Source organism: Marmota marmota, unplaced genomic scaffold, assembly GCF_001458135.2.
Source record: "Marmota marmota marmota unplaced genomic scaffold, marMar, whole genome shotgun sequence".
Taxonomy (NCBI): Eukaryota; Metazoa; Chordata; class Mammalia; order Rodentia; family Sciuridae; genus Marmota; species Marmota marmota.
The window spans coordinates 3,105,508-3,133,192 of record NW_026000185.1 but is presented as its reverse complement, the minus strand read 5'-3'; the positions used below and the strand labels follow the sequence as shown (position 1 = coordinate 3,133,192).

Below are 27,685 nucleotides of genomic sequence, written 5' to 3'. Positions count from 1 at the left end.
CTCTTAAAAAAAATAAATAAAGCTGGTAGCCAGCTTCCCAGCAGATTTTATAACTTTGCATACCATATATTTAGTTTAGTAATGAAAAATCCCAGCTCTAGGCGATGCGTAGAATAGCACTTCTAATGTTTTTTAAACAGCTATTAATGTAGTTGAGCACTGTGTGTGTGCGTGCGTGTGTGTGTGTGCGCGCGTGTGGTGTGTTCCTTTCTTGTACATAATCATCTGCTCAGTGGTGCACTCTGAAACTGAGAGCAGCAGCCAGAGGAGGAGCGAGCCGTGATTGATGGGCCAGGCCTCCCTTGCAGAAGAGTCCCATCTGGGGCTGGTTTTGGGTGCAGTCAGATGTTGAGGGGGAGGTCAGCCAGGCGGCCTCAGCTCCCCGTCCTTCAACACCCCGATCATCCGCACGTTGCCCAGAGCACACATCCTCGCTCCTAATCGAGGGTTGATTTGGGCAGATGCTTTGTGGTGTGGGACCAGAACAGCTGCTAAGTTTATGGAAGAGACAGGATGCAGACGGGTGCAGCAGGTATTTTTTTTTTCCATTTAATTTTTCACTTGAAATTGTGATTCGAATGAAGCAAAGCCTTTCCCTTTCCCGGCGCTGAGGCTGTGCTCTCTGAGTTTGCGTGGTGCATCAAGCCTGGGCTAAGGACAGGAGTTTCTGTGAAGACTGTGTGGGGTGGGGGTGGAGGGGGCTTTCGACTCCGTGCAGAGCTGGGCTGGTCGCAGAACCACCAGGTTCCTGGTGTCATTTTGTATTTTCCTCCTTTGTTCCAGTGCCCCCGGGGCATGGTACCGGTTAGCTCATTTCAGTTCAGCACAAGAGGCTTTCTCTGAATATGCAGGATTTCTTGCCAGAGAAGTAGATCAGACCGGGCTACTAAACTGAAGTAAAACAAACTGTCAGCAAGACTGAAGGCTGCAGGCAGCACAGGAGCGTGCCGTTTCCTCCAGCGAGTCTGCGCCGGGTGTGGGGGGTCGAGGGTCCCATGGGGGGTTGGGGGTCCCGTGGCGGCTGGAACCGCTGCCTGCCTTGGCGGTGTGGACAGGTGCAATCAGCAGGCTTATTAGGTGTTAAACATTCCTGTGCATTTCTTCTCTTATAAGAATTGTCTTTAGTCCAGGAGGGTTTTTTTTTTTTTTTTTGGGTGGGGCAGAGTCAAGAAATAAACTAGGGATATATAAATTCCAGAAGCCAAAAAGGGCAGGGGTGCTCAAAAGTTTGACTGTTCCAACACACACACACACACACGCACAGGAAAACACCTGATTACCTTCCAGTCCACCTGGGCAGCTACACAGACAGGCTCCTTTCCCTGTCGGGGAAAGGCAGGCAGTTACAATGGATGGAATAAGGCATGTCGTGCTCCGCCACATAAAGGCTATTTCTCAGTTGAAATGTGGTTTGCATTAGATCTTGAGACGAAATATTCTGCAAAGTCTGAACGGCTGCCACCCTTTGTTCTCTTATTAGTTTTCCAAAACTACTTTATTAAGCCACTCAGGGCAGTGCACAGAGGAGGGGGTCTGGGGACAGCAGCAGAAACAGCTCCATCTCCTGAGCCTACCTCAGGAAGGAAGTACAGGGGCAGGGGACGGAAGGGCCGGGGAAACCGAGGGCTTCAGAGGTGTGGCTGTCTGCATGTGCGCGTACCCACGAGGCTAAACAGTCAGATTACAGCATCTGTCTTAAAATAGCAATAATATTCTGGCTATTTCATGCTTCAGTAAAATATTTAAATTGAAATGACTCCTTTTTTTTTCTTTTAGGAATCAGACTTGCTTGCATTTGAATAATCCTTTTGCTCTCAGTAACAGAGTGAAAACTACCCATTGGGGTGCCTTGGGTAATGACAGGGTTCCACATCCTCATGCTGGTTTTTGAGTTGCTCTCATGGACTGATAGGTTTGGTGTTTTGAGGACGAGGGAGTCTCTTCTACATTTATCCCGACGTCGATCCCTGAGTCCAAGCTTGCAGTAGGAACAGTGAGTCTTCAGGTACGAGGCCGGGGCCTCTTCCCACCCGCCCGCCTGCCCTTCCCCTTTTGTGTAGTTGGCAGCCACCCGAGAAAGTCCTGGCACTCAGAATTAGATGTGAGGTTTGCAGAAGCTCTTCGCTCACTTGCTGGGTGATGTGGGGGACACTCGTGAGGGAGAATCACCCTCCGCAAGCACACCCACGTGCACCCTGACTCTGCAAATATCCCAGCCTCTTCCACTGTTCCATTTATTTAGGGAAAGGTGGGGGTTTGGCATGGGGTTGGGAGAAAGCAGGCAGCTTCTGGGAATGAGGGAATGTCTAGCCGCCAGGCTCCCATCATTTGGCCGGTCACCGTCACCTACTGGAGTTGGCGTTGGCTTTCCACGGGACCCATTCACCAGCCCAGTCTGAGCCGTGACCTGGAGTGGAAAAGATGCCCTTAGTGTTCATGTATTTTTCCAGAAAATGCATTTCAGCCAAGCAGAGAATCTAGGAACATCACTTGGGAGGGAACAAAGACATCTCTGAAGTCATTTGAAGGTGGAAAGTAATTCCACAGGAAGTACAATGATCTTAATTAAATATTAGCTGTAATTAGCCTAAAGTGCAAATGTTGGGAATATTAATTAGGGTCTCTCTGGAACGGCTGTCGGTGTTAATAAGTAACTGCAGGGGGTCCCCCCAACATCTGCTTGGGAACTCCAGGTACAGGATGAACCTAGAGCCTCATGTACCTGGATGCTAACTGTAGGCCCCTTCGCTGCCGTGGACGTGGTCCTAAGAGCTTGTGCCCTGGGTTGGCCAGAAGGGCGTGGTTTGCTCTGGAGCACAGAAGCCTGAGGCCAGGTTGGACCTTCTCCCGCTGGCCTCTGTTGGCCCTAACTCATCCTGGGACAGGTTCAGAGAATTCTGAAGCCAGGCCTCAGGTTGGAGACATGGTGCAGAGGTTTCCCAAGCTGCTGCCCCACACTAGCCAAGGATCACCTTCCTTACCTGGCAGAGAGATTTGCTGGCATGTTAGCATCAAATACCCCAGTGCCTGGCATCCCCACAACAGGGTGTGGAAGACAGATCTTGGGCCCATGATGTATGTGAGAGGGAGGGGGTTGCATATTTAAGAGAACGACCAACCTCCCTGCTAGGTGATTCCCTTGCCCAATGAGAGATCCCTGGGCACTGGATGAAGATGGGCATGGTTCAACTCCTGGTTTTCCTAGGAAGGACCTGTGGCTATGACTTTGCATAGTTATTTCCCAAGACTGTGCTAGAGCGTCTTTAACTGTAAAGTGAAGTGGAATTAGAGGTGCAGACCTAGGCACTAGTAAACTAGGGGTCCACAGATGTCTTTGAGGCAGGGGCAGTCCTGTGTACTACTGCAGGGTGTCCAGCACCATCCTTGATCTCACTCACTACATACCCAGAGCACTTCCTCCTCCAGTGGTGACAACAAAGAATGCCTCTAGTCACTGCCTCCTGTCCCCTGGTAAGCTGGTTCAAGAGCTACTGATATAAAGTAACTGGCAGGGTGTCTGGCATGCACCAGGCCTGAGGTAAAGGACACTGTCATCCAGCTTGTCTGGTGAGCTCCAGACAGGAGGTGGGGCTGCCTTTCAGATGGAGCATAGAAGCCTGAGGCCAGGATGGACCTTCTCCTTATGAGCCCACTTGTGCTGTGTTTGCAGCCTCTGTGTGTGTGTGAGAGAGAGAGAGAGAGACCTCGCGCGTGCATGTGTGTATGTGTGCACACATGCATGTGTGGTTACAGGAAGGTGATGGTGACATCTGGTGATGGAAAGCAAATTTCAGAAAAGATTCTGAGCCCTCCTTTTGTTCCCTCCTCAACACCACCCTTCTCCAAGGCCAGCTGACATCACCTGCCCTTGGTTCAGGTAGAGTACAAGTACCCCCTCCTGCCTCTTCCTCCTGTGGGCCAGCTTTTTACTCTCTACTGTTTTTGCAATGATGGGCTCCTAGCAGTGCCCCATGTCTAATGGCATTCTGACAAGGCCATTAGAAGCTGTTTATGCATAGGCCCAGATGCAGTCTTTGGGGGAATGTGTGTTTTCCGTCGCAATTATTAAACACTGCCATTGTAATACAAAAGTGGCCAGAGACAGTATGGAAAGAGATGAGCAGGCTGTGTCCTGACAAAACTTCATTTACAAAACCACGAGATGGACTAGATTGGGCCCCTGAGTCCTTTGCTGAGTCCTCTCTGCTCCTCCCACCCTACCTCCTGCTGTGCATGAGGCTTCCGAGCCAGACTTCCTTTCTTCAAGCACACAGTCACTGAGCAGACCCTGGGAAATGGGACCACAGTTCTGCTATGCTGATGGAGCTTGGAGACAGCTCGGTGGACGTGGCCCAGCCACCTGTCCTCGGGGAGCTCACAGGCACCTGAAGAGGCAGCAGTGGTTATGGGGGTCATGTGAGATGTGGCCACACCCTGTGGTGGAGCGTGGAGCTGGGCTAGGTGTCAAGGAAGGCTTGCTGGAGGAGGGAGCTCCTGACGTGGGACCTGAACAAGAAGATAGGATTGGCCAGGCCAGGCGTGGGGGCTTCCCATGCAGAGGGGCTGTGAGTGGAGAGCCCTGATGGTGTGGGCAGGGAGGACCACCTTCTCTCCCACAGCAGATGGGAGAGAAGGTGGTCCTCCCTTTCCACTGCAGAGAAGCCTCAGATCCCAGAAGAACTTTAGCTCTGCAGGTGCTAAGGGACAGTCCCAACGTCCTGAGGCTTCTCTGCAGGGTTGTGTTCCTAGTGGAGGTCTTTTCTCTGGAGAAGCAGGGAGCCCCTGGGCCTCTGTGAGACTGCAGCCTGTGTCCTGGCTTAGGTATCATTTGTGCTCTGCTAGGTGGTCACACCTGGAGTTTCCCCAAGTCTGCCTTTCCATTCAGAGATGGAGCAGGTGGAAGATGGCAGAAGTTGAGACACGCCTGGATGGAAGCTGACTCTAACATGGTGAATTCCCTCTGGAAGCTTCCCAAGATGCAGACATTTGGGGGGCTTTCAGACAGGCGTGGAGAAGTGATGTTGTCATGAGAGTTCCATATACAGGAACACGTTCCTCGACTAGCCCAGGGAAAGAAGACTCTAGTTATGAAATACCAAGGATTTATTTTTTTCTCTCTCTCTTTTTGAGTCAAGACCCTTTGAGTTGTAACAGAAAAACTGGCTTAGAGACAATAAGGCAAAGGGTACAACATTTCAGTTATGCAAGATGCCTAGGTTCTGCAGCGCTGATACACAGCGTGGGGATGAGCGTTAGAAGTGCTGTGTTTTTTATACTTGAAATGTGCTAAGAGGGTACAACTTAAATTAAATCTTCTCACCACGCACACACACACAGGCAAATGGTAACCGTGTGGAGGTGATAGCTAAGTTAACTGACTGGAACGTGGTGATCTTTTCACAGCATATGTATATATGTGTATAAATATATATTATATGTATCTCAAAACAACAAGTTATATATCTTAAATATGTACAATTTTTATGTTAATGATATCTCAATAAAGCTGTTGGAAAATAGTACATTTACTCATGTAAATAAAATAAACAAGGGTGTTACTAATGCAGGTATGGCTAGATGCTAGACTTCGAATGATGTTTCAAGAACTCCGTTGATCCCTCTTGTTCCCACCTGCCTGTGTGTGGCCACATCTGTATGCAGGTCCTTTTCAAGTGTCAGTTCTTGGCAGCTGCAGACTTGGGTATGTTTACAGCCGCCAATCACAGTGACAATAAAACTTCTTTCCAGAGTCTGCAGCAGAATGCAGAGTGAACTGGGCTTACCTCAGTAGTGAGGTCCCTAAATAGATGGGTGTGAACTGAAATCCCCATGCCTGTGGCTACATAACCTTCTGATTTGGCCAGCCTGCTGTCACATGGCTGTGCCTACCTGGCAACAGGGCTGGCACCAGGAGGGCTGAGTGGGAATGTTCCCCAAACAGAAACTGGGCTGTTTCTAAAGAACCCCATGACAAGGACAATATGCGTGCTCTGAGTTTTCCAAGGAGAGACGGGGTCCTGTGGGCACCCAGCAGCCCAGCCTCAGCCTAGGCAGACCCTCTACTGCCACAGATGCCACAGAAAGTGTTGGATGAGACACATGCACGCTTGCACTTCCAGTGGCACAGACATTTGGGAAAACGAGTCTGGAGGAGGAAGGAGCCTGGCGGGAATGTTCTCACTTATAAAAGGTTTTAAACTTCTCCCAAGCTCCGTTCTCTTCCAAGTGTCAGCTTTAACATTCTAATTAAGGGTCCTCTCTCAACAAATCCATGTGTTCTTCTGGGAGCACCCTCCCCCAGCACCACAAATCTGCTGTGCTCGAGCTACTTCAGTGGAATGTGCTCTAGAATGTTCCTGGAGGGTACTGAGGCCATGTGCCCTCCTATCATTACGGGAGGCCAGAGGGCGAAAGTCACAGCTAATTGACCACAGACAATAGGAGAGGCCGCTATTCGGTGTGCTTAATTGCTAAGCTTTTTATATTTTTTCATTCTTTCTGACTGTGCAATCACATCTCTTGAGACCATGGAAAATTTGGACCTCTAGGTTATGATTTCTTATGTCTTCAGTGTGAGTGTGTGTGTGTGAAGGGTGGTAGAGTTAGGGGTGGAGGCGGAGGGAGAAAGATGTTTCCTGAAATGGAAACATTTGAATTCAGGCTTTTTTTTTTTTAATTCTTTTGACTTGACTGTAATTATCATACTGCATGTTTAGGCTATAACTGAAGGGCAAATTGTTATATAATATTCTGTGCTTATAAAAAATAAGACCAGGGTTGGGGGAAAGGCATTGATTGACTAATGGGGCTAAGGAGAGTTAAGTCCAACATTTTGCAGAAAAGCTTTGAGTGGGGATATCACAGGGGACATCTTTGTCTAAATTAGGACCTGAATTCTCCTTGGCGCTTTCACATGGGGGCTGGGAACATCTCACATACACACACACCAGGCACACACTGGGACCATTAAGAGGACCCTCCCCCACCCCATGATGTGAGCCAAGTCACATAAAACTTTGATTAAATTCAAATGCTTAGATGAATTGTCTCTCCTCTCAAGAACACACTCGTTCAATTTAATCTCTCTTGGCACTTTAAGTATCAAATCAAGGCTGCGCTGTCACTGTAGACAACTACATGCTCAAGACTTCCAAAATGAGGATCTGCACAGAAAAAAAAAGCCCCAATCCAGTAGGACACAGACCTGTGCAGTCTGCAATCTCAGGCTGGATGATGGGGAAAAGGGTGCTTGAGGGTCTGCGCCTCTATTTCTGCATCTGTGAAATGGGGATTCTGGGGGTGGCAGTCTCGGGACGCGCATGAGCGGTGCCTGCGGTGGGGGCGCTCGGGCTGCAGGGAGCAGGCGGCCTGGGGCGGAGGGTCAAGGTCCTCTTCGGAGCCCACTCATGCTCTCTCTCCCTCTCTCCACCTTTTTGATTTTGCAGGGTAATCAGGAAGCAGCAGCTGCCCCTGACACGATGGCCCAGCCTTACGCTTCGGCCCAGTTTGCTCCACCGCAGAACGGCATCCCCGCGGAATACACGGCCCCCCACCCCCACCCCGCGCCAGAGTACACGGGCCAGACCACCGTCCCCGAGCACACGTTAAACCTGTACCCTCCCGCCCAGTCGCACTCGGAGCAGAGCGCCGCGGACACCAGTGCGCAGACCGTGTCCGGCACCGCCACAGTAAGTGGGCTCCACGCTGGGGCGGGGGGCGCTGCACCCGGCGCGTGCCAGGGGGTGCCAGCCACAGCCCAGGTGCACCCGGCCAGCCAGGGACGCAGGCCAGCCAAGTGGCGCCGAGTGGTTTCTTGCTGTACCAACGCCCTGAAGTTTGCCTGGGCCGCGCGCCTCCTTTCTTATTATTTGTTTAAATCGACGCATTTTTCATTACGCACATTGGTTTGTAAAAGAAACATCCATCTCTTTTGTTCTACACTTTTGCCTTTTCCAAACTATCATCCCCATGGAATAGACTGGAAATGGTTCGACAGAGAGATGATCTATCCACCATACATTTCCCGGATTTTAAAACGGTGTGCCCTGCAGTGATTTTTAGTGTATTTACCGAGTTGCCCACCCTTCTCCAAAATCTGCTTTTGGAATGTTTCCATCACTCTGGAAACAAATCTGGTGCCCGTTCCCACCACAGCCTTCTGAGACTTAGCGGAATGCACCAGAGCGTGGCCCACGTTTTGGCTTCAGGACTCCTGTAGCTGGGACACAGGAAAGGCAGAGGTGGGGACTCTACCAGGGCAGGGCCAGAGGGTCTTGGCTCCCGAGAAGTGTGGTATTTTAATGTTGGTGGTTGCATGATTGATTTCCCAATTATGGTCCATAGAAGGATTAAATGGGTCACAAACATGGAAGCAAACAAAGAAACAACACCCTTTATGACCACCCTAAAGGAAAACCAGTGTTAACAGGCCAGCCATCCAACACAGCTCTCAATAGGCTTTTTCATATCAGAATCAGTGTGTGTTTGTTCCTGTACCACCTGCAAGAACCATGCATTCCTCCACACCTGGGGAGGAAGCCTCGCCCTGCAGGCTCCCCTAGAAGCTGATGCACCACGCATCCAGTCCAGGGCACTGGCAGCACAAGGCCCTTCTCCCCAACCCCTCTGCCTCTGGGAAACCAGCCCGTGGGAAGAAGTTTGTGGGCTGGGAGCACTCTTAGGTTTCTTGGAGTAGAAGACACCTAGGCTGAACTTTGGTGCTTAGCATTTTGTTCATTGGGGCTACTTTTAGAGATACTCAAAATAGTGTATGCTCTGCAACTTGCTGTCACCTGCTCCCCTTTCTTGGTTGTAATAAAATACATGTAATATACAATTTACCATTTTAATGTACACAGTTCAGTGGCATTTAGTACATTCACAGTAGAGCATGGCCATCAGCACCATCTAGTTCTAGAACATTTTCATCTCCCCAAAAGGAAACCTCACACCCATTAGGTAGACACACCCAGTCTTCCCTCCCCCCCAGCCTATGACAGCTACCTCTTCTGCCTATCTGTATATGTTTGCCTTTTCTGAATAGTTCAAAGACGTTGGAGTCCACAGTGTCTGCTCTTTTCTGTCTGGCTTCTTCCACTTAACGTAGTTTCACCAACGTTCATTTATGTCGATACTCCATGGTGTGGAAGGACTCATTTTGGTTACACGTCCATCTGTTGGTGGACATTTGGGTTGTTTCCACCTTGGGCTCTGGGGAACTGTACGGCAGTTATATTTTTGTGTTTAGTGGCTATACCTGAGGGTTGGGTTCATTAAGTGGGTTTGTTGGTTTAGCAGGTGTTTCTTGTGTGGATAGCTGAGTGATGGGGCCATTGTTTATTGTGATAGTTATTTTGTGATAATAAATGGTGCCTGGGAAGGTTGTTTTTTGAATAAAAAGAAGGTCCAATTACACATTATTTATTAAGCGAATTACTGTGAAATACTGATTCATTAATTCATTCTTTCATTCATGGACATTGATTGAGCACATAGTAGGGCCACGACCTCACATTAGGTGCTGTGGTTGAACCACCTAGACATGCCCCTTCCCTCCTATAACTTAGTCCGAGGCAGAGAGTGAGCGCGTGCCAAAGAGCTCTACAACCTGGTAGCTGTAGCTCCACAAACCACGATGCACACGCTTACAGAAAAGAGGGTACCGCGGGAAGGTAGAAAAGGACAGAACTTCCTGCCTCGGGGAGTGTGGGAACATTTCTTCAAGGAGATGGTATTTATGACAAGAAGACAAAACTCTCCACGCAGAAAGAATACCAAGCCAGAGGTCCTGAAGTTGCAAAGAGCTTGGTTCAGAGAACTCCATGAGGCCAGTGTGTTCAGGCTGAGGCAGGAAGGTCTGGGATGCCGGGGAGTAACACATCGTCGGCAGGGGTTATGCATGCACCAGGCCGAGGGGCCAATAGCAGTTGGAATTCCATGTTGGGAGCAATGGAAAGCCAATGGAAAGAGCTTACACCAGAGAGTTCTAAAATGTGACCTGAAGTAAGGATCCTAGCTTAATGGAAATCTTCATCCAAGCACGACGTTGGGATGCCCACCCTTCCTTTCCCCGCCCAAAGAGCACTTTACCGTTCAACACCATTGAATTTCAAAACCATGCTGGTGGTGCACAGTGGCGCAGGCACTGCAGCAAGAGCTCAGATAAGCCCCCTGCCCTTGAGACGCGTAGTTCTCCCACTGGAGAACTGGGGAGATGTGTTCGGTTAGACATCACCAGGGGCTGGGTCCTAGAGCGTCAGTTTCCAGGGTGTCGGTGCATTATCGTGGTAGGAGAAGCTCCTTCTGAGGAATCTGCCTCTGAATCCTGGCTGGAGGAGCGTCTCCTCGTCTTCCCATCACGGGTAACGGGAAACTCGGCAGGAAATGTACTGGCTCATGGAGCAGAAGGTCCGGGAGGAGCGTTGACTGTGGACTCAGCTTGGCTCTTGGCAAACATCCGTCCAGTCTCAGCAGGACCGTGTCTGGCTCTACTTCCTTGTGCTGCCTTCCTTCCTGTGCTCTGCCGCTCCAAGGTCAGGCTCCTGTCACCTTCAACAGCACAGTGAGAGGCTCTTGGCTTTGTCCCCCGTAGCCCCTGGGACTCACTGCCTTCTGGAGTGTTGTGTTTGCCCAGTGGTGGAGGCTGAGATTGGCTGTATCGGCTCTGGGGCCACCAAGCTGCATAACAGATGCATGGCAGAAGGGGCTTTGCACCAGAGCCCCTGAGCAGGTGCCTGTAGAATACAGTTCCCGGGAGGTTCTGAGTGCACGGGGCTGGTCAGACATAAAGGGGTGGGTGGGGGGGTCATGTGTGTGGAAGGGCTTTGATTGCTAGTTTCGTCAAGAGTAAGGAATGAAAACAAGGTCAAGGATACGATATTGGAGAACTCATCGGCAATGGGGTTTGAAGGACACATAAACGGGTGCTCAGATTGGGGACTAAACCAGGGGACGGTTGAGCCACGGAAGCCTGGAGGGCGTGACCTGAGGGGACGTCATTGAAACTGGAGATGCAAACATCACTGAGGACAGAGCACAGCTGTGCTAGGGCAGTGGGGAGGACACAGGGGTCCAGGAGTGGAGGAGTGACTTGGAGTGGGTGAGTCCTGTCTGTCACATACCTTTGGAGTGATGAGGAATAAAGAAGGTGGTAGCCAAGAATCAGAGAAAGCAGTATGTAGGAGAGTCGCCTTAGCTTCACTAATTCATGCTCAGGAGGAAATCCTTGTGGGGGGGCTCAAGGGGACAGGAAACAGAAACTAGGGAATAATGATGCAGGAGACAAAGTGACAAAATGTTTTCAAGAGAATCAGAAAGAATAGGACCCAGGGTACTCAGATGGAGCTGATAGTCCAGGAGAGAACAAGCAATTTCTGCAGCCTTAGAAACCTATCCCTGAGGTACTAGGAACTGTGTGTTTTTGAAGTGTACGGTTTGTAAGTCTTTACACAGGTAGGTGTGTGTGTGGAACTAGTGCTGCTCTCAAGAAAATGGCAGTGTCTGTCCATCACCTCCCAAGTTTTCTGTTGCCTATTTGTTATTCTCTCCTTGTTCCCTAATGATCAACTAAGCTTAGGTTACAGTCTCTAGAATTTTGTATCCATAAAATCAGACTGGATGTCTCTTTTCTCTTCCTCGGCATGGTCAGTTTTAAGTCACTCTGTATTGTGGTATGCCTCAGTAGCTCAGTCCTTTTCTTTGCTGAGTACTATTTCACTGCATGGACATGCCACAGTTTGTTCTTCTGTTTACCTGTACATGGGTACTTTGGGTTGTTTTTCTTTTTTCAAGGGAATCACTAAAAATAAAGCTCCTGTGAACATTTGGAAGGGAAGAGGGCCAAAAATAAACATGTTGAGCCACAGAGAAAGAGATAACTTGAGGCATTGCTGACCTTCATTTCCTTACCCACGAAGGAAGGTCATCTATAAACAGAGAGGAGAGAAGGCATTTGGAAACAAGGGAGTGCCCTTGAATTTGGGCAAACATGCTAGGAGTCTTCTGACAGTTCCTAGAGGTGCCATTCAATTAGAATGGCGGTGAGCGCCTGAGTCTGGAGAAGGAGCCTGTGGGGCGGCTGGTTATTAGCCAGGTGTCATCTCACAGTTAGAAACTGGTCATCTTCAGCAGCCTCTGAGCGATGCACACTATTGAGGGGATTGTGAAAAAAACACTCTTAACTCGTATCAGGGAAGTGTGGGACTCGTAGAGGGGCCATCTTGTTTTCTGCTACCAATGATTACATATGAACACTTACCTCTGTCTGGTCCAAAAGGAATAAGATGCTTTTGCTCTCCTTGACCCACTTGACCCGGACTTTCCTCATCTGAATCTGTCTATGGCCAGTTTCCCCAGATCCTCTCCACCACCCTGTACATTTACTGGCTTTTCCTTCTCTTTGTTCCAAGCTCTGCAATTTCTGTGCAAGGAAATTCACTTAGAAGTGGATTGAATGGTGATGCTCCAGATGCTGGATGCACACCCGGGACCCTGTATTGGCACAGATCATTGCTGTGGAGCTGGAGGTGTGGCTCCGTAGGAGGTGCTTGCCACAGTGTTAAATGTCCTTCTCAGGATGTCCTAGAGTCTATCTTTTCTTGGAGAAACTAAGTGGTTCTGGGAAAGGGAAAGCATGCAGCCACGTGGTGGGCTCCAGGAACATCTCACACATGCCCAGGATTAGCACAAAGAACAGGCTCTGTGAGGGGAAGCAGGATGCTCCCGAGCGCCCCGCCCGAGCTGAGTGAAGTGCAGCCAGCAAAGACTGAGCCGGTCACCCCTCCCACTCTCCAGGGGCCGAGATGCATCCCTTCAGGACACCTTTCTGCTGAGTTTCTATTTAACTAGGCCTCCAAACATCTCACGGATCACGGTGCTGACTGAGGAGCTGCGTCGCCCCCTGGATCCCGCTCCTGACAAGGTATTTTACTCTTGACATATTATAATTAGAGATTTGCAAGTGGAGAATTCTCCATGTATCTCCAATAGCAACTTGACTTCTATTTTTAACACATCTGCAGCCTGTTTAAGTCTCCCACTCACTTCAAACCCCTGTGGGAGAAAGAACGTGGGTCTTAGAGCTCAGGCCCTGAGCGCCGGGCGCTGCCGTCAGGGAAGAGGGCTGAACGAGGGGTGTCCCCTGTCTCCACGAGTCCTTAATGCCTCAAGGAGTTGCGGTATTGGTTGGCGATGGGGTCCTCTCCTTAACCCTTTAGATCATTGGGTTCTGACTTGGAAGCTAGTCTGATAGCAGAGATGTGGGGAAAAAGCACTTGCTCAAAAAGGTCGGGTTTTTTTTTTTGTTGTTGTTGTTGTTAATTAGCTATTCTTTTAAAAAGTCTTATTAGTGCATTATGCATAATAGTGAGATTTGTTGTTACATATTCACACATGCCCACGACATATTTTGATCATTATGAAAATAACTCAAAGTTGTGGTTAAAAAAAGTCAAACATGAAAAAAGGCTACAAAGTGAAAGTTAATATTCCCCAACACCCAGGCCCCTGGTCCTTAGGTCTCCCTGCCACGAATGCCAGTTACAAGTCTCTCTCTCTTTTCTTGATACCTTTATTTTTATTTATTTGTTATGAGGTGCTGAGGATCAAACCCAGTGCCCCATGCATGCAAGGCGAGCGCTCTGCCCCTGAGCCACAACCCCAGCCCCTACGAGTGTTCTTTGTTCCCTTCTAGAAGTGCTCTGTGCCAACTCAGCGGGTGTCTGCTTGTCGCTCTCTCTCTCTCTATATCCCTGTCCCCTGTCTCCAGTTCAGTCTTTATATCTTCTCTTTTCTCGCTGTCTCCATTCTCAAAATAACAATTGAAATCTACTAAGCACCTGCTTTGGCCCCCCCTTGCACCTGGGAGCTCTCTCTGTATCACATTTTGAATCCAACTCATTCTATTCCACATCTGTGTGCACCTTTACAGACAAAAGTATCCCACGGATGGAGTTTGGATTTCAGGGAGATTTATCTTATCTTGTCCTAATTCCCAATCATGCCAGACACAAGAGCCAGCACAGATATTTGTCCGTCTCTTTGCTTTGCTGTGTGTGAGTGGTTCAGAGGTACATGGATCTAAAATGCAGACACTGGTCAGTTCCCTACAGAGCTTGCTCCTGTTTGAACCCCCTTGGACAGTACCTGAGAAGGCTCACTGGCCACACCTTTGCCCGACCTGGTCCACCTGCGACCAGCCCACCGCTGTTCTGATGGTGTGAGCCTGCCTGTGGTCACCCCTCTCTTGGACAAAAGAAAGTACCTGAGAGTCACCTGGTGTCAGGGAAAAGAAGAGAGTAAGGTGGATTGTCACTGACTGAGGTTAACAAGGCCACAGACCACGCTGGGCATGGTGGTGCCACACACCTGTAATCCCAGTGACCTGGGAGGCCGAGGCAGGAGGATTAAGAGTTCAGAGCCAGCCTCAGCAACTTAGTGAGGCCCTAAGCAACTCAGTGAGACCCTGTCTCTAAGTAAAACAATAAAAAAACAGGGCTGGGGATGTGGCTCAGTGGTTGAGTGCCCCCAAGTTCAATCTCTGGTACCAAAAAAGAAAAAAAAAAAAACACGGGCCACAGACCAAGCGGGCACCCTCTCAATCCTCATTTCTCTAGTTCCCACACTTTTAAACAGTGTTAGGACCCCCATTTTACATTGGGGAAATGAGGCCAAGGATGCTGTGAGTTTGGGAGCCGCATGGTTGGGCTCCTCGTGCAGGTCAGCCCAATGTCAAAGCCCAGACATCATCTTTACTTGTCCCCAAGGAGGTCTCTTGGCCAGTACTTAGAAGGCCACTGTCAAAGGCCAAGGCAGGAGAGCCCCAATTCTCCCCAGCCTGGCTTCTCCACCCTGTCCTCTTAGAAACCTGGCTTCTTGCTGGGTACAGAGGGACATACCTATAATCCCAGTGACCTGGGAGGATGAGGCAGGAGGATCTCAAGTCTGAGGCCAGCCTCAGCAACTCAGCAAGGCCCTGAGCAACTTAGCGAGAACCCGTCTCAAAATAAAAAGGGTTGGAGAGGTGGCTCAGTGGTAAGGCGCTCCTGGGTTCAGTCCATGGTACCAAAAATAAGTAAATAACCTGGCTTCTGGATTTGTCCAGTTTTGTCCCTCTTCCCCCCGGGTTTCGGGAAGAAGGCTCTCAGGCTGGTCCTGGATCTCTTTGCTCTGGTTATTCTCATCCTCCTCTTCTCCAAACCTCCTTGCTCTTTCTTCTTAAGCAACCATCAGATGACACATCATAACACACCAGAGAGAACGTTTCCTTTCTGGAAGATTTTAGCCCTATATACTTTATTCAAAGTTTGGCAAAAATCATTGAAGGATGGAATGTCTAAAAATAGGGTAAGTCGATCTATAAAAATGGAAAGCAGAGAATAATAGCCTCGAAAAATACTGTTTTGCGCTGAGTGTCAATTTGTGCACTTATGTGCACCACCTCAGCTTGGGCTGGCCTCCTCTACCAAAGGAACAGGGGCACCAAGGGCTACCAACCCCATTACAGATGCAGAACCTGAGGCAGGCACCTGGGGAAGGCCACTGGAGTCAAGGAGAGGCTACACAACAGTCCCAGGCACGTCACACTCAGGACCCAAACTCCTGAGGGCCCGGTGCCCAGCAGCCTCCCCCAGGCAGGCCAGTGCACACCCTGGGGTCCTCTGGCTGCTGCAGCCAGGAGAGTAAGGTGGATTGTCACTGACTGAGGAGCTCTCTGTACAGGAAGCACTAGTTCACCCCAGGGAGGGCCCCGGCAGACCCAATAACGCAGCCTTGAAGTGTGATCTTGTTTGAGACCTGCGCCTTGAGCAAACTCCAATAACATGTTTCGATGGCTTCAAAATTGTCTTTTGGATGACAGTGTGGCTGAGCTGTCTTGTCAACACCGGTTCTATTTTCCTAAGATTCTCATTTAATTTCAGGGCACAGGTACCTCCCTCGTGCCCTCATGAGCCTGGGTATGCACTCCTGCTGCCCGGTGACACACTGGTGCAAGTGGCCCGTGGCCTTCTCCTTTCAGGGTGGAGCGAAGCCTGGTTAAGCCATGCCAGGGCTCTCTGACGGTTGGAAAACCCCTTTTGCCGCAGTGTTCAAAAGGCACGACTGAGCTGCACTTAGGCTTTGCGAGGAGCTACAGGTCTGGGCATCCAGGACCTCGGGCTCCGTCCTTTTGGAGGATTGGGGTTTCAGCTTTGGATGCTGGAAAGATTAAAAGCTCTTGTGACAGGTCATAAAAATCACATGGAATAAACCCCCTCGTGTTGCCAGGAGAGGTGAGGTGGCATCGAGGTGCAGAGCCTGGCGCTCTCATGCCGGTTCCAACCCAGGATGAACCCCAGGCCCGTGACCTCAGCTCTGTCGACCTTTAATCCTGTTTCATACCTGGGACTCTTAGACTCTTAGGGCTCAGCACCGTGAGAGTCGCGCAGTCAACACTACGGGCTGGTCCATTAGAGTTACGACACAGTGACGTGACCCACCCCGAGGAACAAGAGCAGTCTCCTGGGGGGTGAATTCTTCATATTCAATTTCTTTTTTGATTTTCAAGGAAAGTAGAGAATTGTGAAATTATTTTGTGTTAAGAGTCAAAGTCAGACTCAAATTCCCAGATCTGCTTTAAAACAAATTCTTAGACTTAATGATCTGTGCATGGTTTTCGGTCACTTGTGTCTGAGAACAGCTGATGGACACACGCTGTCCATGGTCCTGTCTAGGCGGTGAGCGACCAGGGTGAAACCAGTTACAGAGGGAGAGGGCTGGGGTTTGGTGTGGAAGCCCCAGGGCGTCTCCTTCTGTTAAGGGGGGAGCCCACCGTATTCCCAGGGTCAGCCCCAGTGTTCCCACGGGGACTCTGTCAGCCTGGGAAGCTGGCTCCTGACTTCCATCTGGTTCTTTGTGCAATGTCACCTGAGCTCCCTGGATGACTAGGCAGTCTCCACGTTGGTGACTTCAGTCGCCTTGCAGCAAGGATGAGCACATAGTGGAATCTTCAGGCCTTGGGGAGATGACTGGACCATCCCAAGGGGCAGCGGGCCCTCCCGGGCTGTGCAAAGGCCCGGTTCAGCTGCTGGCAGAGACTCTGGGTCTCCGCGCAGCCTGCTGCCCCGCGAAGCAGTTCGCTTGTGTTTGAATGAACTTGGACGTGGGCATTAGTTCATTTTGGAGGCAGAATTTGGGTCACGCATTAGCCGCGCCTCAGTTCATGCCCCTCATCTGTGGCCATCTGCTCTGTAGGGTCAGGGAGCACTTCTGTGAGCTCCGTACTCTTTTGAACTCAAGGCTGGAGAAAGAAGTGGCCTCTCTGACGTGGACCGAGGACACGAGAATGGCTCACCCAGAGCTGGGGGATGTCAGAACTGGAAGGAACCCCCGTTCCCCTCATCCACTCTCCTCACTGTATGGATTCTAAAAGACCACCCAAGTTAGGATGCAAAACTCGAACAAGTCCAGGCAGGGAATACACACGTTTCAGAGAGTCTGGTTTACAACAGCTACCTAAGGTTCAATAAATAATTAATTTCCCCCTTAATACCAACATGATAAAATCGCAAGCATGATGCCATGGGCCCTTGGTGGGTATCTCGGAAGTGTTAGGAGGACACATGAAGGTCTAGCAGAAGTGGTAGCATCAGCTGGCCATGGTGGTCCACACCTATAATCCCAGTGACTCTGGAGGTTGAGTCAGGAGGATCACAGGTTCAAGGACAGCCTCAGCAACTTATGAGGCTTTGCCTCAAAATAAAAAAATAAAATAAATAAAAAGGGCTGTGGATGTCGCTCCGTGCGAAAGCACTTCTGGGTTAGATCCCTAGTACCAAAAATTTTTTTAAAAATGGTAACATGGGTTCTATTTGGGGACCCATTATTATTATATGTTTTGATTTTCTTTTCTCAGGCATCAACAGCAGCTTGGGTTTCTGTGTTCGGCTGTTCACTGCCTTCCCAAGCACTCTTGTTAACTGCTCAGCTGCAGAAGATACCGAGTTTATAACCCCTGATTTAGTCTTTGGATGCTATTTTTTAGTACAAGCGGTAAAATTAGGAACTTGAACCCTTCAAGGGACACTGTATTTCAGATTTACCAAAAAAAAAAAAAAAAGGTACTTGGCAGTGCAGAGATTCACAGAATGTGAGAGCCCACAGTGACCATCTGCTCTTCCCACTTCATTTGTATAAGATTTCTGAGGCTCAGAGAGGGAGATTGACCTGCCTGAGTCAAACAGCATGTATCATGGCAGAAACCAAAAGGTTTCTGCCCCTTGAAGAAGCATCCCCTGAACTGTGTTGACTGCTTCCCCTCCCCCTCAACCCCTTGGATTCTGTGGTGGTTTTCAAAACCCACTTGCCCAGGTCATTCCCGCATTGAATTGGACAGAGCTTGAGGATTCCACTTTGGCAGTGGCTTCATGCTGTGATTGGAACCTCCATTTCTCCCTAGGACGCTCTCCTGGTGCCTGGCCAGAGGATTCAGTTGCTAATAGGCCTCATCCCTACAAGGGAGGGCAAACTTCTGCAAAAGAGTTTTGTTGGGTCTCGGTCTCTCTGACTGAGGCAGGTGGCTGTGCACTGGGGATGTGTGCGTCCTGTGGTGTCCTGTGTCCCCGCCCGCTCTGGTGCAGTCATCTTGGGTGAGGACACTGGCTAGGGCTCTGGATTTCTACCTTTGCATCCTTAAAGAATGTGGAGCTGTCAGACGTCAGACATGGCCTCCCATCCAGCACTTCAGGGGCCCAAGAGCTGGTTCCTGTCCCCGTGGCAGGAGATCCAGACTCTCACAAGGCAGGGAAGTCTAGCAGTGTGAGATCTCCAAGACCCTCATGGACTGTCCGACTTCTGCATTCTGGAGAGAAGGTCATTACCACCCAGAGGATGAGTGGTGCTCTTATTCAGAGTGTCCCAGGCTAGAGGAACTGGCTTTTCTGCAGTCTCCGTGTCCTTGGGAAGGAACTTCATGGTCAGGCTCATTCTCCACTAATCCTAGGTTTTCAGACAAACCGGGTCAGCAGGACGGGTGGAACATGAAGGCTGAAGTGCCCCAGGTTTGTTTGAGATGTGAAAAGGCAGCCCCTTCTCCTTCCAAAAAAGTTGTGGGATCGTATGTCACACAAGTCAAAGGGCGGGGACCACTCTGGGCTTTGAAGAGGGGAAAATGTGAATGTGCACCCAACGTAGCAGGGTTTAAACTTTCTGTGCAGGAGCTGGTGGAGTCAGGGCAGGCAGGGATTGTAATTATCCCCTTGTGACCTTGGTGAAGGAAACAGAGAAGGAAATCACCCTAGGTCAGGAAGAACAGCAGAGAACAACAGAGCTGGGTTCAAACACAGCCAGAGTCCTCTCTGTCACCCACTACAGGCTGGGTCTTCCCTGGGCCATGCCCTGGGCCACATATCTTGTTCCCTTAACCCATCAGGGATAGGCTTGACCATGCTCAAAATTGCAAACAGGGAAACGGAGGCCCAGATACTCCGTCATGGCGAACCATAACTGACAGACTTCAAAACCCACTGGATATGATTTATTTGACCTAAGGATTAATGTTTGCCTCCACAATTCTGTGTGAGGCTCTGAACTTCCTCAGTTTACACAAATACATACACATATTCCTCCGATCCTCACCCCAAACCCTTCCTCAGTGGCACCTAGAGACCCCATGGAGTGAATGGGGCCTTCAAATCCTTGGCAGGCGGACTGCTGGGGCCTGGATTTCCCAAAAAAATGTTCTACAAGGAAATCGCTAATTATAACCCAAGTTGTATTTGACTTCTGCATCTTTGCTTCACATTGTAACACTGTAATTTAAATAGATTGTTCCCTGGCCTTTTTTAGGGGGAAAAATTAACTACCATTTTTTTTTTCTACTAAGGAAAGCCTCTGCTCTGGTGACAGGAGGTGGGCCCCGTTCCCCCCTTTTCTGTCTAATTGGCTTGCAAGTGGGCGTCGGGTGAGCAATCATTCCAGGAGTTGCCTGGGGTTCCAGGCAGTGTCTCCGGGTGACATTCATCTGGGGGCTACACAAAAAGGCAAGAGATGACAGGAGGTGGGGCGGGCTTGGGGACGAGCCCCACAGATCCTCCATGCTGTCAGGAGGAGGAGTGTGGAGACAGTTGGGAGGCAGGGGCACTCTCTGTTTTGAGTCCAGAAGCTCTTGACAGGAAGACCAGAGGGCATTGATGGAGGGTCAGGCAGGCGAGTGGGAGGCTCCCGGGGAACTTAGGCCTTGGTCATTTTCTCCCTGCCTGGTCCAGCGGTCAGCAGGATTCAAAGTCCCTCAGAGGTCCTTCTCTTCTCCCTTCTCCCCAGCCTTCTCCAGGTCTTCAGCATCAACCAAAGTAGCTAGGACAGGCACTGGCCAGTGATGGCCCATGAGCCAACTCCAGCCTGCTATGTGCTTTTGTCAATAGAGTTTTATTGGAACACAGTCAGGCTCACTAGTTCGTGTATTGCCTGTGGCTGCTCTTGCCTGAAGACCACAGTGCTGAGTGATTCTGACCCAAAGATACAGCCCCCCCCCCCAGCCAAAAACGCTGTCTGACCTACAACAGGAAAGGTTGGATGACCGACCCCTGCTCTATGCCAACGGTAGCTTGGCTTGATTCAGAACTCAGGCCTAATTTGTGGAACTCAAACAAAATTAATTGCCTACATGTTGAAAGGAGAGGTTTCACGGAAGAGGCTGGTTCTGATTAAAAGATGGAAAGGTGGAGCGCAGTGACTGGCATCAAGGAGGGGCCGTGTGCCAGGGTCCCCCCCCTCTCCCTCTGGTGCTTCACCATGCTGACCCCCCTTCTGCAGGGACGGGCCATGGAGGGGTGGGGGTTGACACTGCTCTAGGTCCTGCAGCCCACCGGTATTTTTGAATGATTTCAATTTCTCACCTCACCCACAAATCCCATCTTTTATTTCTTTCCCTCCATCAAACTGGGCTTCCCCATAGTACTATGAAGAGCAGGGACTTGGAGAGACTTTGCGAATTTCCCTCAACTGTGGCACTAGGAGGTGGCGGGCTCAGAGGCCAGGTCCGTGCTGGCCAGTGGCGAAGGTGCTGCTCTCTCTGCAACTCCACAGGAGCCTGGACAATAGGACCAACATTTGGTTACAACAGGCAGTTGACACCATCTCTGGAGGGACGTGCAGAGTGTGGTGAGCCCCTGGATGACTCTGTAGCTGAACAATTGATCCCACAAAGAGCCTCAGAAGGCTGGGGGCGGGGGCCACTCCAGGTCAGTTTTGGATCATCCTTAAAGCATCTTCCATTGCTTTCCGCAAACCTGCGGAGAATTCTCCTTTTCCCCATCGGCCTTAGGAGTCTCAGCAGAGGGAGAGCTGAGGTTTAGGGGACACAAGGAATCACGTGTTTCCTGTTAAAAATGAGAGTCCCTGGGGAGGGGACTCCCCACCATGGCCAAGGGTACCCCAAGGAACTCACTCAAAAGTCCACCCCAGGGCTCACCCTGATGTGTGCACGTGACTTTGGGACCCAGAGATTTTCCTTCTCCAGCTTGGAGACAGAGTCCTGCAGACTCTCTGAGGCTTCGCAGTGTCCTGGTGCTGGGGCTGGGGCCTGGGTAATGACACAGTAGACGGGAGGTAATTACAGATCCGTTTCTTCCCAAGCCAGGCTAAGTGGACCTCCGATGATTACTCCTGGTGTAATGGGAGCATAACTAACATTGAAGGGAAATTGTGCTTCTCTCTTTTATTAACCGCTTTTATATTCCCTTGTGAGTGGCTATGATGCTATGAAATCTCCTTAAATGTGATATTACTCAATATAATACAATAATAATGCACACACCGTAATGGATCGGATTACTTTGCAAGCAGTCCTTCTGAAATTGAATTCCCATCATTTCTCTGGGCCAGCTTGGGGCTGCTGGGCTTGCCGGCCCTTGCTGTGGCTGGAGCCTGGGGTCCACCTTCGCAGTCACTTAGCTCTTCATAGATGGAAGCAGTTGGGCTGCATCATTTTTATTCCTGGCAGGGAGGTTGGCCAGCCAAGCTCCCAGAGTGCTCGCTGGCTGTTGCTGCTCAGAAATATAAACCATTTTTGATGCTCAGCGTAGGGTGAAAATGAACCGGGTTAGACGGAAGCAGGAAGCAGGCTGGAGGGAGAAGGGAGCCTTCGGTGCTAGAATTAAATTCTGAGGTGTTTGTAATTGCCTTTGTTGAAGAGTCGATCAGATCTTTGTTTTTTCCTAAACAGCTCCCTGACACCATCTCAGGGCCAGAGTGGGTGCTCCTTGGCACGTCCTATGTGCCTTGAAAATTGATCCTTTCCATTGACATCTGCACGTTTTTATTGAAATCCTAATATATGTCACATGTGCTTCATTAATTTATTAAACGCACACCCAACAATTTTACAATAATTGAAAACTTTATTTTTGTTGTGAAAGTGCAAAGTCCTTGCAGACACCATGGGTCCTATCCATCATTTTTATTCCTGGCGTTAAGCCTGCTGCCTGGCACAGGGTGGATGCTCTGCGTTTAGGCATCGTGTGTTCCTTCTTGAGCATGTCTTGGGTTCCGGCTCTTTGGAAGGCATGGAGATCCAGGAGGAATGAAGCAGGGATAGGTTCCTTAAGGAACTTATGGTCTACTGCAAAACACAGGACAGAAAATGAACACACATCACTCACATAATCAAATAATGAGAGCTGGGGCTGGGGCTCAGCAGTCGAGTGCAAGAACCTGGGTCGGATCCTCAGTACCGCATAAAAATAAATAAGTGAAATAAAGGTATTGTGTCCAACTACAACTAAAAAATAAGTGTTTTTAAAAAATAATAATGACATGGAAAGATTCATGAAGCAAAGGTAATGGGTAGGTGCAAACAAGGCACAGGTGGAGGTCAGTAAGAACCCCCTGGAAGGAGTGACTTCAAAGTCAGCCTAAGTGGACAGTAGCCACAACACGGGGACAGTGGACGGTTCCAGGTAGGAGGAGCAGCAGGTGTGGAAGCAGGACACTGTGATGAGCCAGAAGAGGCCTTCACTGGGGTGGGCTGGCCAGCTGCTCATCCCGCCCCATGTCAGGGATGCCTCACTAGCTTGAAAAGGCCACGGGGACAGAATGTACACCGTGGACACTGGCACAGCCACCAGCCAGGGCTTTATGGTTTTGTTTTCTGGAGAGCAGGTGGCTCATCAGCAACCATCACGATGGCAGAAAGGAGCTTGGCACGCTCAGAGGAAAGGGTTTCAGTGTGGCTGGGCCAGGGGCAGGGGTGGTGGCCCACAGCAAGCCCGAGCAGCAGGAGGAAGATGCCCTGCCAGGCTTCGCAGGCCCCCCCCCGGGGACCTCATGCAGGCCACTGGAGGACTTTGAGCAAGAGAACGCCGTGGTCGGATTGGCCTTTAGGAGGGATCGGACTGCGATGTGGAAACAGGTTAAAAAGAAGTGGTAGGGCTGGAGAGGGGCGGAGGTCAGTCAGGAAGCTGTGGCAGGGGTCCAGGCGGGAGGTGGTGTCCATATGATGAGGCTCTCTGCCAGTGGAGAAACCGAGGCCTGGTGTCTTTGGGGAGGTCCCATCACTGGCAAGCCTGGTTTGGTGATGTCTGACGACATAGCCTGGTGACCCACCTTGGCTCCTCCTCCCACCTACTGCCCTTGGGACGAGGGGACTGACGTAAGACACACCTGGGTCTAGGAGATGTCCTGGCGTTCCTCAGGAAGAACATCAGGAAACACTGGCTTCGACATGAGCTTGCCGGGCCCTGGCCACCGCCCACTCAGGGGTGGTGTTGGGACTAACTCAGAGGCAGAGGCTGACCAGTGCAGACCCCCCCCCAGTGCTCATTTCCGGTTGGCTGCTGACTAAAGCCCTTGGAAACTGTGCATTGGGAACGGTTCCGGATAAATTAATTTCTGCAATGCGTGATTCATGAGGGGAAATCCGTGGTGTTTTCAACAATGGAAATGAGAGAATCTGCCTTTTGGGCATTGATCCCGATTCCATTTAGCTCAGAAAACATTTATCAACACCTACTGTGTGCCAGCTTCCTGCTGGGAAAGAGGGATGAGTCACACCTCGTCCATCACAGGAAGAGGGAGGAATCAACAGAGGGACCCACTGCGCCCTGGGTTAGACCTTGAGGAGGGGAGGACAGGGGAGGAGGAGGACGGGCCACACACCCTGGCCACCCCAGAGGATCCAACAGCAAGGGTTTGTGAGAGTGAGGGTGTCCGCCTGCCTGGGCTTCAGAGCCCTTGTCCTTCTCCCTGTCAACCAGATCCTGGTTCAAGGCCTTGGACCCATGATGTGGGTTCCCTGTGGGTCCCATCAGCCTCCTGGGAGCAGTTGCCCCCACCGCTGTGCGACTTCCTGTGCTCACCTCTGTTGCCACCACTCCCGCTTCTGCCCAGGCGCTTCCCCTGTGGCTACTGACGGTTGTCACGGTTTTATTTGAAGGCAGGTCACCCATTCACAATTATTTGTTGAGTGCTTCCTGTACAACAGCCACTGGGGATTCAGAAACAGGCAGAAACGGACATCCTCTTTCCCCGGGACCGCTCATGTTCCTACAGGAGAGACAGGCGGACACCAGCGCTCAGTGTGACTGAGCAGGCACAGGCTGTAGTGTTGACTCCGCTCACCCATCGCTGCCTCGCGAGCCACCTCTCCCAGCCAGGGGCTCCACACAGCCACGTGTCATTTGCTCAGAGTCCTGGGATTCAGGAACTTGGGTGAGCCCCAGGCCACCCTGAGTCTCTGGGGCACGTTGGCGGCTGGTTGTTGAGCTGGACGGTAGGTGCAGGGTGTCTCGCGATGCCTGGACCTTGGTGGGTCTCCTCACGCTTCCCGCTACACTGGCTTGGGCTTCCTCCCAGCATGGCAGCTCCTGGTTCCCCAGGCTTCTCCACCCACACACCTGCATGGTGACAGACTCCAAGAGGGCTGTCTCAAGGAGTGAAAGCAGAGGCTGCCTGTCCTGGCCTGTTCCTGCCTCTGTCTGTTGGTTACAGTAAGTCACAAGGTCATCCGCAATTGGAGAAGAGGAAAAGTCTCCACCTTTGACCTGAAGAGAACCTGCAGCCATCTTCAGTCCACCGAGTTCTTCAGAGACAAGCACACATTACGTGCAAAGAGAGTGACGACGGGAGGGACGTCCGGTTGGTCGCGGACTCCTTCTTGGAGGAAGTGTGCTGTGGGGAGGAGAGTCAGGTGGGAAGGCGGTGGGCGTGGCCCTCCAGGAGGCCCAGGTCCATCTCCATGTTCCCAGTGCAGCCTCCGGCTCTAGGAGGCCCTTCCCGAGGGCCAGTGAGTGACCTCTGAGGAGCACGCTGTGGGCCATCGGGAAAGCCAGGGGAGGGGCCCTCTTGGTGCTCCTCAGCTGTGAGGTCCAAGGCAGCCTGCTGAGCTGCTGACCTCGGTGGGCTCCCCGTGCACAGGGACAGTGGCTTTCCTTACCTTATGAGCTTCCAGTGGGACCACCCAAAGCCCAGACGGCGCCCAGGAATCGTGGCTGCTACTGCTCTCGGCACCACTGTGCACGTCACCATGGCCACCGCCTTGCTGGCTGCTTCCTCCGGTCAGTGTGTGGGAGGCAGGTGCCCCCTCCGGGGTGGTTGAGTTCTCTAATCTCTGTCACCCGCTGTCATGGGCTGACTCCCAACCTGGAGCCGCCCTTCCCGCCACAGCCCCTGACATGTGGCTCCCTCCCCGGTGCCACCCTGCGTTTGCCCCTTCTCACTCACGCCCTCCCTGGGAATCCCTGGGTCTCCGGTGGTAATGCTGCGTTTCATAACTCGGGGTCCTCGGTGGTAGAGGACCTTCGAGGATTCTGTGGGTGTTGGGGCCAAGGCGTGGACACCCACCCAGGCTACAGCAGGTCAAGCTGGCTCCCTCGGGCACTGCCCATGAGACCTGGCAGGTGACATCAATGTGGCCAGGCTTATGGGCATGTTCCATGGGCAGTGGTTGCTTTGTCTCGGGGGTGGGTGTTATGGACACAAAAGATGTCTCTGAACAGCTCCTGAAAGCCGTGACCTCCTCAGGCTCCCCAGTAGTGTGTGCACCTGTCTCTTGAAGGCACCATAAGGTGGGCCCGAGACCAGGTCCCTGTGAGCTAGTGACAGAGGCTCCCGTGTGGTCACCCAGCCTCTGTGTCAGGCTGCAACTAATGTTTCCACTTTGCAGATGTAAAAACTGAGGCTCATGGAAGCCTGATAATTGGTCCCAGCCCCTCGTTTGCTTGGGTCCCTCTGCCGTGACTCCGAGGGACCTCCCTGTGCATGGCCTGGCTCCTCCCAAGAGCTGACGGCTGCCTCCTGGAGGGTCAGGGAAAGGGAGCAGAGCCTCAGGCCTCGCCCCGCCCCAGGCTCAGGAGTTTCCATTTTTCCACTTCATGGAAGCCCCTTGAGGCCCCTTGAGTGCTGAGTAGAGCCGGAGCAGGGAGATAATCCAGTCCAACTCCCTGCGATACACGGTTAAGGACAAGTACAAAGAGCTCTCACCGAGGTTCAAAAATAGGCCATTCAGCGAAACTGCACCAGGCAGTTCCCTCAGAGAGAGGAGTCATCATGGATGGTCTACAAGGCAGCTTCGGCCCTTTGTTGGCTGCAAATCTAAGTAGACTCCAGGCCCACGTGGGGCCGGGGGCTCTGCTCTCAGGCGTGGTTCCAGAAGGAAGCTCACTGATCCACGGCTCCACCTTCCTGTTACCACGCCGTCCTGTGGCAAAGGATGCCAATAAATGCCTTTCATCAGCAATTTATTTTGCTTCTTTTCTCTTGATTCACAACTTTCTTGCCATTATATTTAGGGCGTAGGGTTGGCATGTCAGTTTGCTCTGAAAACTCTGTCTGTCCCACTAGAATGTCCCAGGTGCCCTGCTGTGCCTCGGGGGTTGGGCTGTCTGTCTGGCGGTTTGCCGGGAAGGGGTGGTGATGACTTTTTAGGGGACGCTCTGAACACAGCCATCTGAACAGAGAGAGAGGTGGAGGGCCACTGCTGTCCAAGCAGCCATGCTCCCCTTGCTAGCCATGTGTCCCCATGGTCCGTGGCTTCCTCTACAGATGGGTTTCTTCATCTGGCACATGATTTTGTTGGTTGTCAGGAGGATGAGGTGGAGTAACAGGAGTGATCTGGGTGCTTGAGAAATCTTCTGTGGAGCAAGTACCTGCAGAGGCATGTTGAGGAACTGGTGTCCCACCTGCCAGGCAGGGTCCGGGGGGAGCGCACTGCTGGAGGTGCAGGGCCGGCTGCAGGTCTCTGTCTCTGAGACCTGAGCTGGAGGAAGCGTGGGGACGCTGGATTTCTTGGGACCCTCTGGGCCATCTAGAGCATCAGCTCCCTCTCAGGAGCAGCAAGTCAGATTTTGACAGTACCAAAAGGAACAAGCACAGAGACGGAGAACATTCAGACTTCCTCTAAGCCCCCCTCGCCCCCAACCCCATAGGACACCAGTCCAGAGAGAAACAGAGAAGTGAGGCCACAGAAGAGACCAAGTACTCCCTTATGAACTGCCAGGCAGGCCACAGAGGTCCTCTGACTCAGGGACCTGATGGATTTGGACCAGGATCTTCAGCCTGAAGGTGGAAGCCTATCCTGGCTTCCCACCTTCCCCTCTCCTGCATTGCCTGGGCCTGTAGGGCAGATTTCAGCTGGACTTACCCCAGCAGCTGCAAGCACAGAGGAAGTAGTATGGGAAGGGAAAAGGGACAAACAGCAAAGGCAGAAAGGGCAGAC

General features: G+C 51.3%; 1 protein-coding gene across 34 annotated transcripts in view; it reads left to right on the top strand.

Annotated features, from left to right (window-relative positions):
• The window catches only part of Rbfox1 (RNA binding fox-1 homolog 1), a 1,613,147-nt gene that overhangs the window by 1,446,616 nt on the left and 138,846 nt on the right, over nucleotides 1-27,685 (top strand). For 33 of the 34 annotated variants that reach the window (XM_048790118.1, XM_015490752.2, XM_048790117.1 and 30 more), the window contains one exon: nucleotides 7,446-7,688. In XM_048790118.1, the coding sequence (XP_048646075.1) occupies nucleotides 7,446-7,688 (243 nt within the window). Of the gene's footprint in view, nucleotides 1-260; nucleotides 533-7,445; nucleotides 7,689-27,685 lie in introns of those variants that run through there. The other variant, XM_048790121.1, reaches the window with a different exon arrangement.